At 27.9% G+C, this 18,361-nt stretch overlaps 1 protein-coding gene and 1 long non-coding RNA gene across 3 annotated transcripts; both read right to left on the reverse strand.

The window, feature by feature from the left end:
* Positions 1-6,342: 6,342 nt before the first annotated feature.
* On the reverse strand, positions 6,343-16,196 carry LOC100776080 (coniferyl alcohol acyltransferase). Of its 2 annotated transcripts, XM_026129769.2 has the most exons (3): positions 15,684-16,196; positions 10,750-11,635; positions 6,343-6,645 (listed from the first exon to the last, which is right to left on the reverse strand). In XM_026129769.2, the coding sequence occupies exons 1-3, from the start codon at positions 16,131-16,133 to the stop codon at positions 6,545-6,547; spliced, it is 1,437 nt and encodes a 478-aa protein (XP_025985554.1). In that variant the 5' UTR covers positions 16,134-16,196; the 3' UTR covers positions 6,343-6,544. The 2 variants fall into 2 exon arrangements, with proteins under 2 accessions (XP_025985554.1, XP_025985553.1); XM_026129768.2 differs by lacking the exon at positions 6,343-6,645 and having other exon boundaries at positions 10,587-11,635.
* Positions 8,619-10,153, reverse strand: LOC121172732 (uncharacterized). The gene is made up of 3 exons (XR_005886234.1): positions 9,946-10,153; positions 9,822-9,858; positions 8,619-9,331 (listed from the first exon to the last, which is right to left on the reverse strand). It is a non-coding gene; the product is annotated as an uncharacterized lncRNA (long non-coding RNA).
* Positions 16,197-18,361: the final 2,165 nt, after the last annotated feature.

The raw sequence follows: 18,361 nt of genomic DNA on the forward strand, positions 1-18,361 counted from the left end.
TTTATAAGAAAATCATAAATAGTTTTAATTTTCATTTTAAGTACTTGTACGATAAGACAAAACACAAATAAATTTCAGAATAGCTCTTCCAAATATCCCTAAATCATGATTGATGTTAGCTTGAACTTGAAGTACTGACCCAATGTTGTGAAGATAGAAAACAATCATAGCATGCCTCCTTAACCACTAGCCTAAAATTATTTGCTTATTATTTTGGTAATCTTTTAGGAAACAACAGTGGATTTTTGTTATAATATAAGAGAAGCTCCAGTCCAATGTGCATGAATTTTTTATTACTTAGAAAGAAAAGACAGAGATGCAATCAATAAGCAGATTTGCATCGATGAGAGATATCTTAGATCTATAAAGATTATTATGAAAAAAGAGAGACAGCATCGAACATGTGCATATGATTAGGATTAATAGTTAGTCCTCTGGACTTTCAATAACTGAAACTAACCATATGAAACCAGAGTCAAATCCCACCCACCACTGACCACACCTTGGTGTAGAGTGATGACTTAGATTTTGGCTAATGAGAAATATATTTTCTCTTACTCCAAATAAAATATAGCAAGAACGGTTGTTAAAAAAGATTAAAAATATTTATATTTCTTAATTAAGTAATTCAGAATTTGAATTTTAATTAATTTTTAGGTATAAAATAAATCATATTATATAAAAAAGAAATATTTTTCTAGTGTACATTCGAAATCTTTAATGAAAATTAATTTATACCAATATAATGATATATATATATATATATATATATAATATGATAAGAGTTAGGATAATCGATGTAAAGTTGACAAAGACACTCAAATAAAAACCTAAAACTATTAGTATTAATTATTATTTTTTAAAATGAAGTAGGGACATGTGCCTCGTACTAATACACGTAGGTTAATTCCTTTTTATACGCCAACTTTGTTTAAATGCGGGGACTCATGTAATTAAACTAAGTATTATCATTCATATATATTTTTTAAAACACCATGCATGAAATGAGATGAAAAATAATTATTTGACTCGGCATGTATTAACATTATTATAAATATTCGGTGTGGCTGTGTAAGGGGGTTGGAGTTAGATCGAGTTTATAAGATATTTAAATTCAAACTGATCAATATTAATCAATTTAAATTGGTTTAGATTTTTCAAAATGAATAAATAACAACCTAAAATGAACCAAGGTGACAATATTAAGGTTGGACAATTAGGTTTAATAATAAAAATAATAAAAACATAGAGAAAAATGAGATAAAAGAAATCATAATAGAATGAAAGAAAGTTATTGCATTGTCTTACAAAATCGTATAACAAAAAATAAAAAATATTTAAAATGATAAGGGTTCGAGTTATTTTGAGTCAGATAGAGTTCTAAGTGCTCAAACCCAATACTAGAATCAATATAATTGGGATTGTAACTTTAAAATACAAGCCAAACTGACAGTCCAAACTAACCCAAATTTTTCCTTTAATTTGGTATGAATTCATCCATGTTAATATACGGCAATGATTCACTTAATAAGTAGAGGCACATATGTAAATTGCCCACAAAATTTGATGGGAATGGCTATGCTAGATAAGTATCTTAATTCTTAATTTTGGGTATCTAATAGGAAGACTTTTCACGTGAGAACGAGAGTAACGAGGAATAGATATTGAACAATATTCTTTTTTTATCATAAATAAATAAGACTAAAATACACAGATCATGTAACTTTTTTTAAGTAATCAGTAATCTCAGATTTAATCATGACCATGTGAGAGGAAATGGATAATATATATAGGGATGCACCTACTTATGGTCTTGGGGGATGACCCCCCTAACTTAAAAAATATATATAATACGTCTAATGTATTATATTTTTTTATTTTATTTTAGATTCTAATTATATTGTGAATATATTAATATTTAAGTGCCATCTTTGAAAAATATTTTCTTTATATTTTATATTATTTTTTTATGATAATAATATATTATTTTCTATTTTTTTAAAAAAATTATAGTCTTTGTTGTAAACATAATTACATTGTTTTATTTTTCAGATAGAACATTTAAGTGTAATTTTTCTTAATATTTTTTTCTTTTTATAATTCGTTATTACTATTTTAAATATTATAAATTATTATATTTGCAATTAAATGAATTCAATAACATTTTATTTATACTTATTTTATTTTACTAACGGAGCAAGCTTATGAACACTACATATGGGATTGTCAACTTAAGTTTTCAGATACACTAACTAATATTCCCTCTTCTACAAATTATTAATATTCTTTGTATTATTCTCTTTATTTGTCCATCTCATGTTAATTTGTTCCTTTGAGCATTGCTTGTGAGGTTTGAGTATGCTTCTGGCCTCAAGTTCATGAATTCAAATACGTCGTCGTGTAAACTTTGGAAAAGAAAGAAAAAAAGAGTAAAGTCACATAATACTCATTACTATTGCAATTCCCTTTTTGCTTTTTCCTAAAATTGATACGGATTAAGCAAACATCATCATCCTCCTATGGATGACACTTATGAATTACTCAATCCGTCGAAATGATTTTAAAAAATATATATATTTTATAAATTAATTTAAAATTAATTATTCAAACACAAATTAAATTCATAATTTTTGCGTTTTAATCAAATGAACTAATATGTTAATTATATTATAAAATAATTAATGTTGTTATATGTAATACTAAATTTTTTAATATATATTTAATATGCATATAAATTTAGATAATAAATTTTATAACAATAAATTTTAATCTAATAATTAATTTTTTACGTATATAAATTTTAAATACAAATCATAGATTTCATAAAAATTCATATATCTAAGCATATTAATTATTATATCAAAATTAATTATCACAAAATTTATTATATAAATGTACATACGCATTAAATATATATTAAAAATTTTAATATTATATATAACGATATTAATTATCTTATAACATAATTAATCTATTGATTTAATTAATTATAATATTATGCTAATAACCTGAAACCTTGAATCCAAGAATAGTTGTGATTATAGTTGGTCATGTTAGGACACACCATAGTTTTAAAATTCAGCTTGAAGGAATTCATTGAACCGAGAACTAGTGATTTGATTGGTCCAAGTCACGTGTAGGAATATCAATTATGCAAGCAAACTAGTAAGAACTAATGTTACGTGGTCGGGTGAATATATGATCGAACCAACTAACAGGTAAGTTTTATGATTCAGTCTTGTTCGTGTTCAACAATTTTTTTTTGAAAAAAAGGGCTTAATTATAAAATATAATATTAATATAAATTTTATGTAAAAATTGTTAATTTTTTTAATTTATTATATTTTTATAATCTTATATATTATCTTTTAAAATATAATATATAAGATAAATTATATTTTCACATAAATTAAAATATGTATTTATATAAGTTTTATTTTTATTTTATATATGTTATATTTATTTTTTAAAATAATGTTTGTGATTTAATATCAATGTTTTTTATTTATATTAAAATATTCATGTTATCTATTATAATATAGATAAAAAATAATTTTAATAAATTGCATACATACATATTTTAAAAAAGAAAATATTATCATTTTATTTAATTATGTATCTGTACTATATAGTTTAATTTTTAAAAAAATTCGTACATGATTCAATAAATTTAAATATAAATAACAAATATTATTATAATATATAACAAGAATATATTCATATAGAAAAATACTATCATTAAATGACATATATAAATATTAAAAATTCATTTTATAAAATTATAATTTACATAAAAAATATACATTAAAGATAAAAATTATATTATATATTTAATTTATAAAATAAGTTTTAAATAGTATGATAAAAATACATAAAATTATAAAAATATAATATATAAAATAAAAATAAAGTTTATATAAGTATATTTATTCTAATTTATGTGAAAATAAAATTTAATATTATATATTATATTTTAAAAGACAATATATAAGATTGTAAAAATATAATAAATTTAGAAAAAATAAAACTTGAATTTTAAACTATTTTCATATTAAATTTATATTAATATTATATTTTATACTAAATATTCAAAAAAATACTTAAATATAGTAATAAAAAAGTGTATCATGATTCTAATCTTTTTTTTTAAATATATTAAAATGATGTATTTTAAAATAAAAGTATTCCAACCTTCACACTCCTTAACAATAAATTCTGAGTCTTGCGTGCATTTCATCAGCAAGACATTGATTAGTTTACGAATCAGATTATGATATTTATCTAGTGTAATGGAAAATATATGGTAAAGAGAAATTGTTAGAATATTTTAATTGATTAGTTATATCATATGACCTCGAACGAGAGATTCAATTGATTTGATTTAAATAAAAGATATTTCATTTATCTATATCTATAGTTTACAATATTTTTTTTCGCAACAATTTGTTTTTAAATCAATATATTAATACATCATATGAAACATCAATCGATGATATAAGACATAAAATTTGTCTACTAAATAAAGGTTTTCATAACGCTCTTCAGGTGCATGCTTAATTTCCTCTACGTTTTCGTGCTTCTTCCAAGCATTTGAGGCATTGAATTTAGACTAGTTGGCCAGGTTTTCTAACTATGTCGTGTCATGAAGCTGACCATGACATGAATGTGTGTATGTGTCACAATTTCAAGTTTTACTCTTCTTCTTGTCCAATAAAGACGCTTTCGTGCACTTTTCGAATCCTAAAAGTTTATATCTTTTAAATTTCTTCCCTAAATTTGTGGTGAATAAGTTTGTAGACTACTTGGGATCAAGGAGTGGCCACACTAGCCATTTTGTGAGTTGGCTTTTTTTATATAATTTTTTTGGTTGAGGTTAAATCATCTGTCTTTGTGTGTGTTTTTATTTGCACTATTTACATAAAACCACCCATATGTGGTAAGAGGGTTTCTTTTCTATTTTCTGTATCCCCATTTATACATAAGAATCCATGCTTCAATACAAATATTTTAGCTCTTTACTTAATTAAAAACATGACTGTAGAATTCTCAATTTTATTTCGAATAAAAATGTCAATTGTTATTTTCCTTTTTTTCTCAACTCCGCAGTGAGTTTTATAAAGAGATAAATAAACAAATTAAATTTTATTGTTCATTCGTTAGTAAGGACATTAATTATAAATTAAATGCTAGCTCTCAAGTCTATACTTATATTCTTTTATGTATTTCTGCTCTTATCATGAATGAAATCACGTAAGTATATTTTCATAAATAAAAAAAAGCATGATTGTGAAAAGGGGTAAAAATTATCCGCAAGTAACATTGTAACATGCATATCTTATATAAATTCTACGTATAAAATTACAGTTGATAATTCCCATCCTATATATCCTATTGACATGACTCATGACTGATAATCATTAATTTTGTTATTGTAAGAAAGATGTAATTTAATTTTTTATTTTAAGAATTCAAAATAAATGGTGATCTTCATCTATAATTATATACTATAAATTTCAAAATTACAAATCAATAACTTTCAATAAATTAACGGATGATGCATTTGTTGGGTCTCCTACCTTACGCAAAAAACAACTTTATTAGAGTTGTCAATTATAAATTTAAAAATTACAATAAGGCATGTGTCAAAACGACAACTTTCAATAAATTAATTAATGGATGCATCTAGACCTCCTACTTTAAGACAAAAATAACTTTAATTTAGAGTTATCAGATACAAAACTGTTATGTGTACGTATAGCTTATTTTTAGCATCATTTAAATCTTCCTCTCCTTCGGTTACATAAGGGAAATTGTTATATGTGTTAACTGTTTCTTTAAGAAGACTGGTGTATGCCATACTTTAATGGCTGAATTATTTGGCCTTCTCATTGGTCTTCATGTGGCATCAATTGAAAATTTATTACAAAACATAGCGTATATATAGAGATATACTCAAAGATTGTTGTCAAGCTGATCGAGGAAGAGTGTATGAAAGAAACTCTCACTGTTATGCCATTGTTCATGAAATTGGTATATTTTGATCCAAATTAAAAATATAAAAAAAAATAAAAACTCGATCTCTTAGATTTTACTTCTAAGAGAATTTGACGTAAAGTGTATAATTGGCCTATTTCTTCCAAATACTATAAGTCGTTATTTAGAGGATTAGTTCAACTTTCAAGTCATCAACATGTACTGCACCATATCAATTATAGCTTCTACGCGCGTTTTCAGCATATCCAATTAAGGAAATTAATTATCATTTTGCCTAGGTTCACTTTAATTTCTAATACATTCACCAACACACTAATCACATCATTAGCTAAAAGCAAACCCTTCCAAATCAACCGTGTTTACACTCTACAAACTTGACCAACCACGTAACATATAATTTTGTTACAACAACTAAATGAACATTTCAACAAACACATATCACTAGTACACATTAACAAATAACAACACACTCAACACCATATATATCAATTATACTGGTTATATCACTAGTACATATTAACAAATAACAACACACTCAACACCATATATATCAATTATACTGGTTAAGGTAGTCCCAAGTTAAGGGCTTAAAGACATGAGCAGCCTCAGATTCTATGATCTCCAACTGTTTCTTGGCAAGGTGCATGTACACAATCACAACTAGAAAAATGGCTTTTTACGACGGTTAATAAGTGCTTTTAACGACGGTTGTAAACCGTCGTTGTATATAACGTCGTTGAAACGCAATTACTTTTTATGACGGTTATTATAATAACCGTCTTTGAAAGTGAAAAATTTTCAAAGACGGTTATTATGTAATAACCGTCTTTGAATGCAGTGTCTGGTTCAACATTCAAAGACAGTTATAACATAATAACCGTCTTTGAATGTTACGTCTGGTCGACATTCAAAGACGGTTATTATGTAAAAAAATCCATAATTATAAATATATATTAATATTTATAATAATTCTTTTTATAAAATATTTATGTATCGGCTTAATTCTTTGTTAAATCCATAATTAATATATGTACACAATGGGTGGCCTTGACTAGCCGAAAAAGAGAAAATAAAATTAATAGCATTAACTATAAAAGTATATTTAATTTTATTTGATGATCTCCTCATTATTTAAGAAAAAATATTGTTTGATTTAAAAGGATGTTATAAGAACTAATCTTTTTAAAAGAGATGTTAGGGTGTTATTTCATTGTGTTTTTTTACACTACCCCAGAAATACTCTCTTTTGTTTTTAATTTATATTTTACATAAATATTAATTACTATAAATAATTCACTTACTAATTAAATTCAATATATTATTTTTTGGCATAAATATATTAATTTTTTAATATATATATATATATATATATATATATATATATATATATATATATATTCTTATCTTTATATTTCATTTTTCTAAAACATATTGCTAACTCCATGCATCTTGTATCAAGTTCTGGCCTTTCTATGCATATCAGCAAATGCACAAATATTAATTTATTTTCTGTTAAAAGAACTTCAAACAGGGACAAAAATCTGGTGCAGAGAGAAATGAGGGCCAAATGTTTTCTTTTTCTTTGGCTATAGAACCCTAAATATATATGTTGTTACTAAAGGTATCATGATTGACAAAGTTCATTTTCTGGATTCGAGGTGGAATCAATCAAGATGAAGAATGCATAATTTACTGAAGGGATCTCATTTTAGTGGGGAACTTTGAAAATCACTTAATGTTGTACACTAATAAGAAAATGCCAGGCCTATTCAATCTTTTGAGTGGAATTTGTATAAAATAGTGACAGAGACATTACCACTAGGCCAAACAAAAAGGCAAAACCACGCCATAGAAAGTAATAAAATAAAATAAAAAAGAGGCTAAAAAATAGAAAGCAATGTACTATAGAGATCTTCGGGCTATTCTTATTTTTGTGGAATTATTAGAGTCTAACTTTTTTTCTGAACCTAACTCCAACTTCTGATACATGCATGCTCCCAGCTCCAGGCATTAACCAGAAAAAGTAAATAATTTCTTAGCTATATAATATATGTGATCTAAGACATTCTAAGAATTGGAAAGTTCCTCCAATAATGTGATGTGAAATTGGCTGATGTCATGAAAATTATCAACTAGTAGTACCTTATAATTTGTCAGTACACTGATGTAGAGCATGTGATACACTAAACCCCCACTAAAAGAGTTTATAGTGGAGAAGCATTCAAATTATGACATCCGATAAAAGTTATGACACTTTGAATTACTCCCAATATGAATATATATATAGAGATCTATATATATATATATATATATATATATATATATATATATATATATATATATATATATATATATATATATATATATATATATATATATATATATATATATATATATAACCATGTCTAGAGCTTTCAAAGAATATTAACAGTTCTTCTTCTGTACATTATCCAACTACAGACTTGTTCTACGGTCTGGTTCTTCCTAGTTGATATTTAGTGGCTTTTTTATGTGGGAGCTTCATTATGATGTTGGCTACAAAGTCATCATGGATTGGATATTGACGCCATCATGACATTGGATATAACGTACAAGACTAATCTTTGATTTTGAAAGGACACATTGGACTTGGAGTATATTAACAAAGGATAATATCAAGGAATTTGTTAAATCACAAAAAAAAAAAATAAGCCAAATTAGGTAAGACAATATCAAGCAAAATTTCAGAAAAACAATTCAATGCCTTCTGCTGCTAAAGCAGTCTAAGAGGGTTAGTATAAACCAAAAACAGAGAGGCTGGAATCATTTGCTCCATGACTCTATCAGTCTGTTTGCTACCTTTTGAGAGTTAGAACTGAACTTTTCAAACTAGTCATGACTCAATAATTATAAATTATATCAGGCAAAACAAGACGTAAGACAAACAAAAGAATTATTCTCTGTAGTTTGATGCTTCTTGATCATTCTCTCTACTTGGTTTGAAAATAAATCACAACTGTGTGAGAACTAGAAGCAAGCACAATAAGTGGCAGAGATGTCAAAGTCTCTCATTTAATCATGGACAAAGAAACTTCATTTTAGCCCATCAAGAAGACAGGGGAATTTTATAATGGAACATTCTATATGAAAAAACATATTCAATAGTTTCATGGACCCTAAAATATGTCAAAGTTCATTTCTCATATATTTCCAAAAAAGAATCTCCCATTCTAGTGTATGAGACTACAGAACTACAAATGACATAAAATATGTGCCATACCCGTTGATCATCTGATCCAGATATCAGTAACGAACCTTTGGAATTCCAAGCCACCGCATTGACACAGCCAGTGTGGCCCTATTAAATTCATGAGCAAAAGGATGCCCAGCAAAGTCAACAAACAAAATTTGGGATAAATAGATTTTATTTTTTGTATTGAGGGGGGATGCACAGAGAAGGAAGAAAACAGCTGCAGAAACTTGAAGAGAATGTTAGTGGAAATCTATGGCTAGTGCAAGCATTTTTTAAAAAACTCATGACTACTGAAAATAAGTCTAATCAATATAATATAATTAAGGTTTCAAATTGTGGTTTCATCAGGATTGCGGGAAAATGGGAAATTGCAGACAACCGCATCTGATGAGGCCATAACTGTGATTGTGTTGTGGTCATGATAAACCCAAAAACCTTGATGTTGCGGCCACATTGATTTTGAAAGGACACATTGGACTTGGAGTATATTAACAAAGGATAATATCAAGGAATTTGTTAAATCACAAAAAAAAATAAGCCAAATTAGGAATTCAAAATTTTAAAAGTCACTTTACAAAATTCCATGCCTCTGTACCTCGAATTTCCAAGACCTTCCTAAATTTACTTCGCCTCTACAAGAATCAACAACAAACAGATCAGTTTCCTCGTCAAAATCTAAAACACAAAGAGAGGGAAGATAAAGTGATAAATAAAAGAACCTTCTTCGCAGGTGTATCTACGACTCTCTGTAAGAATCAACAGTTTTCCCTACTTAGGGTTCAAGACTTCAACCCCTCGCGGAGGCCACCAGTGCACGACGAGCGGTGCACGGTTTGTGGTGGCGCGTTCAGACGATGCCAACAAACATGAGCAGAAACACCAGAGACTTCTATTCTGGTAAAAGCCCTACGAGATTGTCGTCTTCGAGGCCGTGCTTGTTCCAATTATGGCAACAAACACGAGCAGGAACACCAGAGAGATCTATGAACAGATCTGTCACCTCTAAAGCTCCATCAAGAAGATTTGTTGCCTCTAGATTTCTCTTGCAGTGTTTGGGGAGGAAGCTGAGGGGCTTGGAGAATGAGAAGAGGAGGATGATGGAAGAGCTGAAGTGATTTCGGATTCAAAGAAAGGACAAGCTGAGGGGCTTGAAGTGATTTCTTCTTTTCAAGTTCAATGAATTACCACCGCGTTTTTCTCTTGCGACGGGTTTTGAAAAACCGGTGCTAGGGTTCAAAGAAAGGACAAGCAGAACAAAGAAAGGAGTTCGTAGCAGAGGACGACGAGGTTGCGGTTTTGTTTTTTTTATTTTGAAAATTACGACGGGTTTTTACTAAAAACCGGCGTAAATTATAAGAAACATAACATTCTAAGGCGGTTTTCAATAACCGCCTTAGAATGTGCGTCCTAAAATGCCATTTGCAAGCCAATAATTTCAAAAATGCCACCGCACCACTTATTAAAGCGGTTCCTTATACAACCGACGTAAAGTGCGTGTCTTAAAAAAGGCTTTTTGTAGTAGTGAATCCAATCACCATTTCTCAAAGGACTTGGCATTGGCATAACATAACCAGTTTCACCACCCCAAGGAAAATGGTATGAGGCAAACACAACCTTCCCCCACCCAAAATCCACTTTGTCCTCCGGAAATCTTTGTCCGGAGGACACCACAAAGGCCGGTCCATCGTCGGCGTTGTTACAATAAATTTTAGTTATACCAGGAACCGGCCGGTGAGCCTCCACCCAATCAATTAGCCCTAAGAAGTGCTCCTCAGTTGTGGCGGCCGCCAAAAACTCGTGAACGGCTTCCGCCAAAAACCCTAGCGGCTCCTCTACCAACTCCTCCACCGGTTTCCCGCCAAAGGGTATGGAAAGCACATTCCCAAAATAACTCTCCATCATTGCTTCACTCTCTTTGTCACCATTGCCAAGCCTTTTCCTTCCATCAACCACAATGCCCATTTTGGCCACAACCCTTTTACCATTTTTCTCTTTCGAAGCCGCACGTGCAACCATCTTCCACAAGAATGCGGAGAAACACTCGAGCTTTGTGCGTGTGGCGGCGAAGACTTGCATGAGGTGGAGCTGCTCCGCCGTGACGTAGTATATGCGGCTGAGGAGAGCGGCGGAGGCGATGGATGGAGGAGGAGGAAGCTCGGAGATGGGGGTGTACATGTGGTGTAGGGAAGGGTGAATGGAACCTGGACGCCGAGGACTAAGGAGGGAGCGGCGGAAACATGGGTGGCGAGAAGCGGTTGGGGCGACAGTGACGACGAGGGTGTTGTTGGGCTTGGTGGGCTGGGCCATATCGGCCCATGAAACAAGGAACATGTTTGTGGAATAAGCATCTGCTACGCGATGGTCAAATGTGCATGCCACAATTATTCCACCACACTTGAGTGAAGTTGCCTACAAAGGGAACATTCAATTATGGCCATATCAATGAAATAGTACTTCATCATGTAATGCAACAACAACAACATTGGTTTGATTGTTATGACCATTGCTGTTGGCTGCAAATTAAGTCATTCTATCTCCTAATTATGTCCTTGATATTTGAATAATATCTTGGCCAATTTTCTTATACATTTTACTACATGTATTTTAAATTTAAGTAAAGTTTAAATATATAAATAAGAAAATATGTGAGATAAAATAAAATTATTATTAGATAATGTATCTTAAAAAAGGAAAAATAAAATAGGAGTTCCTTATGTAATAATGTGAATTATATTTATCTAATGAAAATGGATAAAAGAAATAGGACTTTTAAAGTTGAGAAAATATATGAAAATAAAATTATTTGAATTAAAATGCATCATTTCTAACTTTTTATTTGATAAAATACGTAAAAGGTTAAATTTTGAATTTGAATATGGATTCAATTATTTGATGTAGCAATGTTTGAGAAGAATAAAAAATAAGTTTAACTCATTTTCATTAATCAATTAAAAATCATCATATACATAGTTTTTTAGTTATTACAAAAATTAATGAATTTACCGTACATAATAATTTATAATTAAATTAATAACAACCAAAAAAATATTTACAGTGCTAATACCTTCTAATTATATTCATAAAAAAATATAATTGTGTGAATTTTTTATTTATTTACTTTTTAAATTTTTATTGATTCATATTTTTTAATTTTTAAAATGAGACATTTTATAAAGTGCTAATATAATAATAAATTCAAATGTTTTAAAATTGTGTAAATACTTATTAACATGCATATCCAAACACAAGAGGAAGGTTCAACATTAAAAGTAAAAGGCATATGACTTTTTAAAGTAGTCAAATAGTTAAACAAATTTTAATTTTGATTATTCACATATAGTTATATCACCTAGATTTAAATTTTCCTACATTCTTACAATCTTAAATTGAGAATTGTTCTTAGTTGATATCTTCCTATATAAGATATAATTATTTAATTTATTAAGATTAAAAAAATTGATTAATTTAATTAATAGTAATAAATTTATCTTAAATTGTAACTTCTTTCAAAATTATTCTTGTTATTGATATTTTTCTCTCTTATTTTTTTTAATGGGATATTTTTAATCTAAAATAAATTAATATAAATAATATTATAAATTAAATTTTATAAAAAGAATAAATATTATTTCAAATTTAAATCTTATAAATAATATAGTCATACTTAATACTCTATGTGATTTGAATGGTTAAGATTAAAAGAAAAATCCTAGAAACTAAAGTGATTCTGTTCTCTATATATCCATGTTTAATCGTATGACCCATACCTGGGTGTGTGTGCGTATATATCTCTAATATTTGAATGATCAAGGTTAAAAAGAAAAAATAACCTTTTAAAGTGACGGGCACTTGGATAAGTTGTTTATAATTAAGCTTTCAAATGTAGCTTTATTAAAAATTGAATATTGAAATGTAGTATATATAGATATATATTGTTTATAAATTTAATATATTATTAATTCTGTAAAAAAAACATATTATTGATATAAAATACTCTTTAACTATACTATGCATGATCCAATAGACCAGCCTGTTTAATTTACACCTAGAATCAATTTCACACATTGTAACATATATTTCAATATAACTAAGATTAATTTGAATTATTATAACTATATTTAGTGATTTAAAACAAATTTTATAAAAAAAAATTAAACTAAAGAATCACGTGCTCTTTTTGGAAACAAATTGTCACCGCAATAAATGTTTAAGTTGAATTTTTGGGTCAAATAACTTACGGGATGATGCATATAATTAGGTATCATGTCATATTCAATTAGTTTGCTAGTTAATTATTAGCTAGGTTTCTGGTTGTGGATAGATTTGACATTGTGGTCACAGACAAAGATTCAATATCTAATAATTAACTTCACACCCAATACGTGGGGACAAATTGATGGATTTTTTTATTTTTTTTTATGACGAGTGAAGTGTTAAAAAGAAGAAAAATTGTGAAATATTACATATGATCAGTTTCCGTTACCTGCAGGATTAATGCTACAACTGTCACCAACCAAAAAACTACAATGCTTTTTTTCTTTTTCTTAAGAAATCATGCATGCATGTCTCCGTTAAGGCAGATACTAATTTAGTTTCCGGTATTTAATTGTTATTCATCCAATAGAATTTTACATAAGATAATAATTAACCATATATTTTTTTTAAAATAAATCATTCTCAGTAAAAGTAACGAGTTTCATAGGATTTATGATTCATCAAACATTAACATTAATTGTGTTCCAAACTACTCCAAATACATATAGTGTTCCAAACATGCTCCAAATTAAATACAACACTCTATATCAGAGTGAAGAATTTGAACATGGATAATTAAAATTGGATTCTTGTTATTGTAAAAAAAAATCGAAACATTTTCCTTCTCATACTATCCCTCAGCTTCTTTTTATAAGAAAGGATTAATTGATTTTTAAAAAATTAAGAAATATAGATAATATTTCCAGTTATATTAGTTATTAAATATTTTTTTTTATCGAGAAGTGTCGATCTGCATTAAGGAAACACTTCCTATTTCTACATCTTTCTCTAGTTGGAAATAAGATTGAAGTGTCCACAAAGCATTTCGCTTAAATGAAATGCAATTTGGACCAATGCTTATTTAAAAGGTAAATATTAACTAAAAAGTTATAGAATTAAATATATTTTTAGTTCTCATAATATATTTATTTAATGCTTTTAGTCCATATAATTTTTTTAGTCCTTATAAAATTGGAAAATTTTGATATATTTTTTTGAACGATAAATACTAATTATTAGTTTTTTTGTCAATAAAAAGAATTAAATTCATGATTTTTTTTCTCATTTTCCTTCTTAATAATTCAACCAATATTATATCTCCAGGATTTCCTTCTTAATAATTCAACCAATATTATATCTCCAGGAAACTTTTGATATTGATTCCTCTTATATTAATATTTATTTTAGCATCTATTATTTAAGAAATATCAAATCTATTCTCAAATACATTATTGATATATCATCAATAAATAGTGTGAAGGACTAAAATCATAACATAAAATGTTACAGGGACTAAAACCATAAAATGAGTATACTACAAAGACATAAAATATATTTAATTATAAAAATATAACATAAAATAAGTTGTGACAATAAACACGGTTCATATGACTTAGACAGTGAAAAAAGATATTTGAACATCTAAGAGTAGCTCTATATATATATATAATTGATATGATGGATAATGTGATGTGAGAAAAAAAATAAAAATAACAAAAAAGGAATGATAGGTAGGTATCAATTTAGTGATATTTTAGGAGTTCAAATAACTATTGATAAAAAAAAATTGGTTTTCACATTAATTAGGATTTTCTTTCTTATTAGGGTTGGCCCTGTGGTTGTTTTGTGGTGCAACCACCTAGGTCCATGGCCGAAAGCTAGGGATAAAAAATTCAGTCAATTATAATATGAGAGGGAAACAAAATTCAATTTCTTTAAGCGAAAACTCCATCTTGCTAGCTTATCTAAAACTCCTTTAATTCCTAAAGTTTAACCTTTTAAGCATTAAAACTAACAAAATTTCAACTTCTACAAAAATAAATAATTGTTTATTCGTATGTGATATTTTATTATTTGTATGTATTTGTGGTAAAGAAATTTAATATTTTTAATGAAATGTTATATTTTTTTTATGAATATATATTTATCATATTTGTACACAAAGGATTTCTATCTATATAAAAAAAGTTTAACTTAAATATTGATTGAATAAAATATATAAATTATTATAAATTTATAATATATCTTTGATTCTTGTGAATAAAAAAAATCATTATCTATTATTTTATGATGGACCCATAAAATAATAGGTCGCCTTACTATATATAGATCACATGCATATTTTGATGTTTGTAATGAATATAGTGTCATTATGGCCTGTTAGTAATTATTGTTAACACATAGTACTACCTACATATAGTACCTGGACAGCAAGCACACCATTCTTCTTCTTAGTAACAAACTTTCCTTCAATGGTGTCATCTGGGTTGTAAAAGTTGAGGCACTTTAGCTCCACATCTGCCTCAGCTTCAACAAAATCAACTCCACGATTATTACAAAGCACCTCGGGTTCACCCATATTATTAGGCACAACTTCACCTGCAAATACATAATAAGAGACTAGAGTTTGTGCCAAGGCATTTTTAAGAGACCTCACCATAGATCCAAAGGTCATTTTGTTGGTGCCACTATTCCCTAAGGTTGTGGATTTGAGCATGGGATTTTTGTAGCAAAAGAAGACTCCTACATCAAGTGGAGGTAGAAGTAGGTCAAGGTTAGAAAGTGGGAGCCAATATTCTTGCATTGGTACTACTGCTGCCACCACCTCTTCATTGGTCACATTTACGGAGAAATTTCCATTCTCAACACCCATTTTGGATAAGAATATTTTAGGGGCAAGATATGATTAAGAGTGTTTAATTTCCAAGTTGATTGGCCTCGCAGTATTAGTTCTATTTATAGCTCTTATGTACTTATAAGCTTAATTAGTGGGATGGTACAGGTGTATTTAATTGGAGTCCATGTTGGTTCATCTAGTCCAATTTTCTTTTTTATTTTAATGGAAAAAATAAGCATTGTATAGATGTAGGACTAGCGAACAAATCCTTTGAAACTTAATTTCTAATTGTTTCTCATACTTCATGGGGTACTTTAGTTCAATCATTGAGCAAAAGATTCCCTGTGTGAGATATTTTATATAGAGGTCGATTTTATAAAATGATTGTATGGTCAAAAAAATAGTTAGAAATTCAATGATTTTACCTATGTTCAAGAATTATAAGTATGTAATAGTGTTAATATTTAAAGTAAGAATTTTATTATTCATAGAAATCTTAGTCAACTTAAACAAAATTCCTTCCCCTAAAAAACAGCTGAAATCTCTACAAGAAGAAGAAAGATAATTATATATGATATGTAAATGTTATTATTTCCTTTTTTTTATTTTTTGAAAATTATTTTTATTTTTAAAAGATTAGAATTCTAAATATGATTTGACTTTTTATTTTCTGCTTTGTCAGGGGAGAAGTGTGTGAAGGAAAAGAAAGAAATGTATTTTTAGATTTACTTAAAATTATATTCTTTGTCTGTATTTTTATTTTACCAAAAATGAGATTTGTATTTTTAACTGAAAATAGAATTTTATTGTTTTCATTTTTTGATTTGTTTGGGAAAATTTTTTATTGAAAATATTTTTAAAAATCCAATCAAATATATTTTTATTATTATTTTCTATTTCTAGTAAAAATGAGAACATGAAACAGTCAAATTAAATATTACTAATTGTACTAGTACTTTATATAAGAATTTTTCGGTACATTTTTTCATGTTGGGAAATCCCCTTCATAATATAGTAGGGTTAGATCTGACAAATTATGAAAATTATAAGATATGATCACATGACTAAAATATGACATGTAAAATATTAATTAATCTATAGTAGCATATATTAAAAATTTAAATCACCTCAAGAGAATTTATATTTTAATTAAGAAATCAATTAAATTTAGAGTCTGTCAATATAATAAAATGCTATAATTTATAAAATACTGTATATATATTGCCTATAATTAACATGCGTACAACACCAAGAATAAAACTATTATTTATGGTATATATCATTTATCATTACTTTACGGACCTTTACATACATTAGTAAATACACATATAATTGTGTTAATAATTACAAAATTAGTACCTCAAAAAAATTACAAAATTACATTTGAATAAAAAATTAAAATATAAATAATTTTAAAAAACAAAAACAAAATTGATGAGGCGCCCCTTGTTGCCTCCGGTCTGTCCCTATACATCTTGGTGATAATTTATCCATATCAAATCCTCTCAGGCTTGAAGATTTAAAGATGAATTTTCTAATACTACTACAATAATGGTTTATTACGACGCATTAATAATTATGGTCGGCATAAACTGATATAGAAAGATAATTTTGTAGTAGGGTAAATATAATTATAAGACTAATCTTAGAGACAAGTAGAAGTGAATTAGCAAAGAATCATGTCATCTTTTACAGCATAAAATATTGTAACATAAGTTACGTACTGTCCAAATCCAGAATCCTTAATTAACTGATGTTAAATACGTGAGGTGCTCAAACAAATTTTATATTAATTTATGCAAGAGAATTGTAAATTTACGCAAGTTTAATTATAAAAACAACGATAGAAACTAGAAAGTTACATGTTATGTTAATAATCTTGTATGTATTTTTTTTCTTGCTTAATTGATTTCACTTACTCCAAAGTCACACAACAGTTCCTCTTCATGGATCATATATGAGAACCTTGGAAACTTCACTCAGCTGTACCAAGTGGGGACCTCCTCCTTGTTGTTCGTAACTTTTTTCTTATCTTAGTTTATCTCCTTAAATATAAGGAAATGTTACGTCTTTTTCTCACTAGGTTTATGTTCACCTAATCCATTGCTGACTCCAAATCACTCACTTAACCTTTGATTCCTCTACTCCAAACTACTCACTTAACCTTCATCTTCTTGACGTGATTGATGGCATTTGATTTATTCAAATGTTATGGCACTTGCATTACGCGTACGTGTTGTTCTCTAATTCAAGTGCATTCAATA

Source organism: Glycine max, chromosome 8 (assembly GCF_000004515.6).
Source record: "Glycine max cultivar Williams 82 chromosome 8, Glycine_max_v4.0, whole genome shotgun sequence".
NCBI lineage: Eukaryota > Viridiplantae > Streptophyta > Magnoliopsida > Fabales > Fabaceae > Glycine > Glycine max.

What these genes read in the sequence shown, in the direction of transcription:
- LOC100776080 (XM_026129768.2), bottom strand. Translation starts at nt 16,133, where the DNA reads ATGGGTGTTGAGAATGGAAATTTCTCCGTAAATGTGACCAATGAAGAG. An exon ending in ATGGTGTGCTTGCTGTCCAG is followed by an intron (nt 11,636 to 15,683) that starts GTACTATATGTA and finishes TTCCCTTTGTAG; the next exon opens with GCAACTTCACTCAAGTGTGG.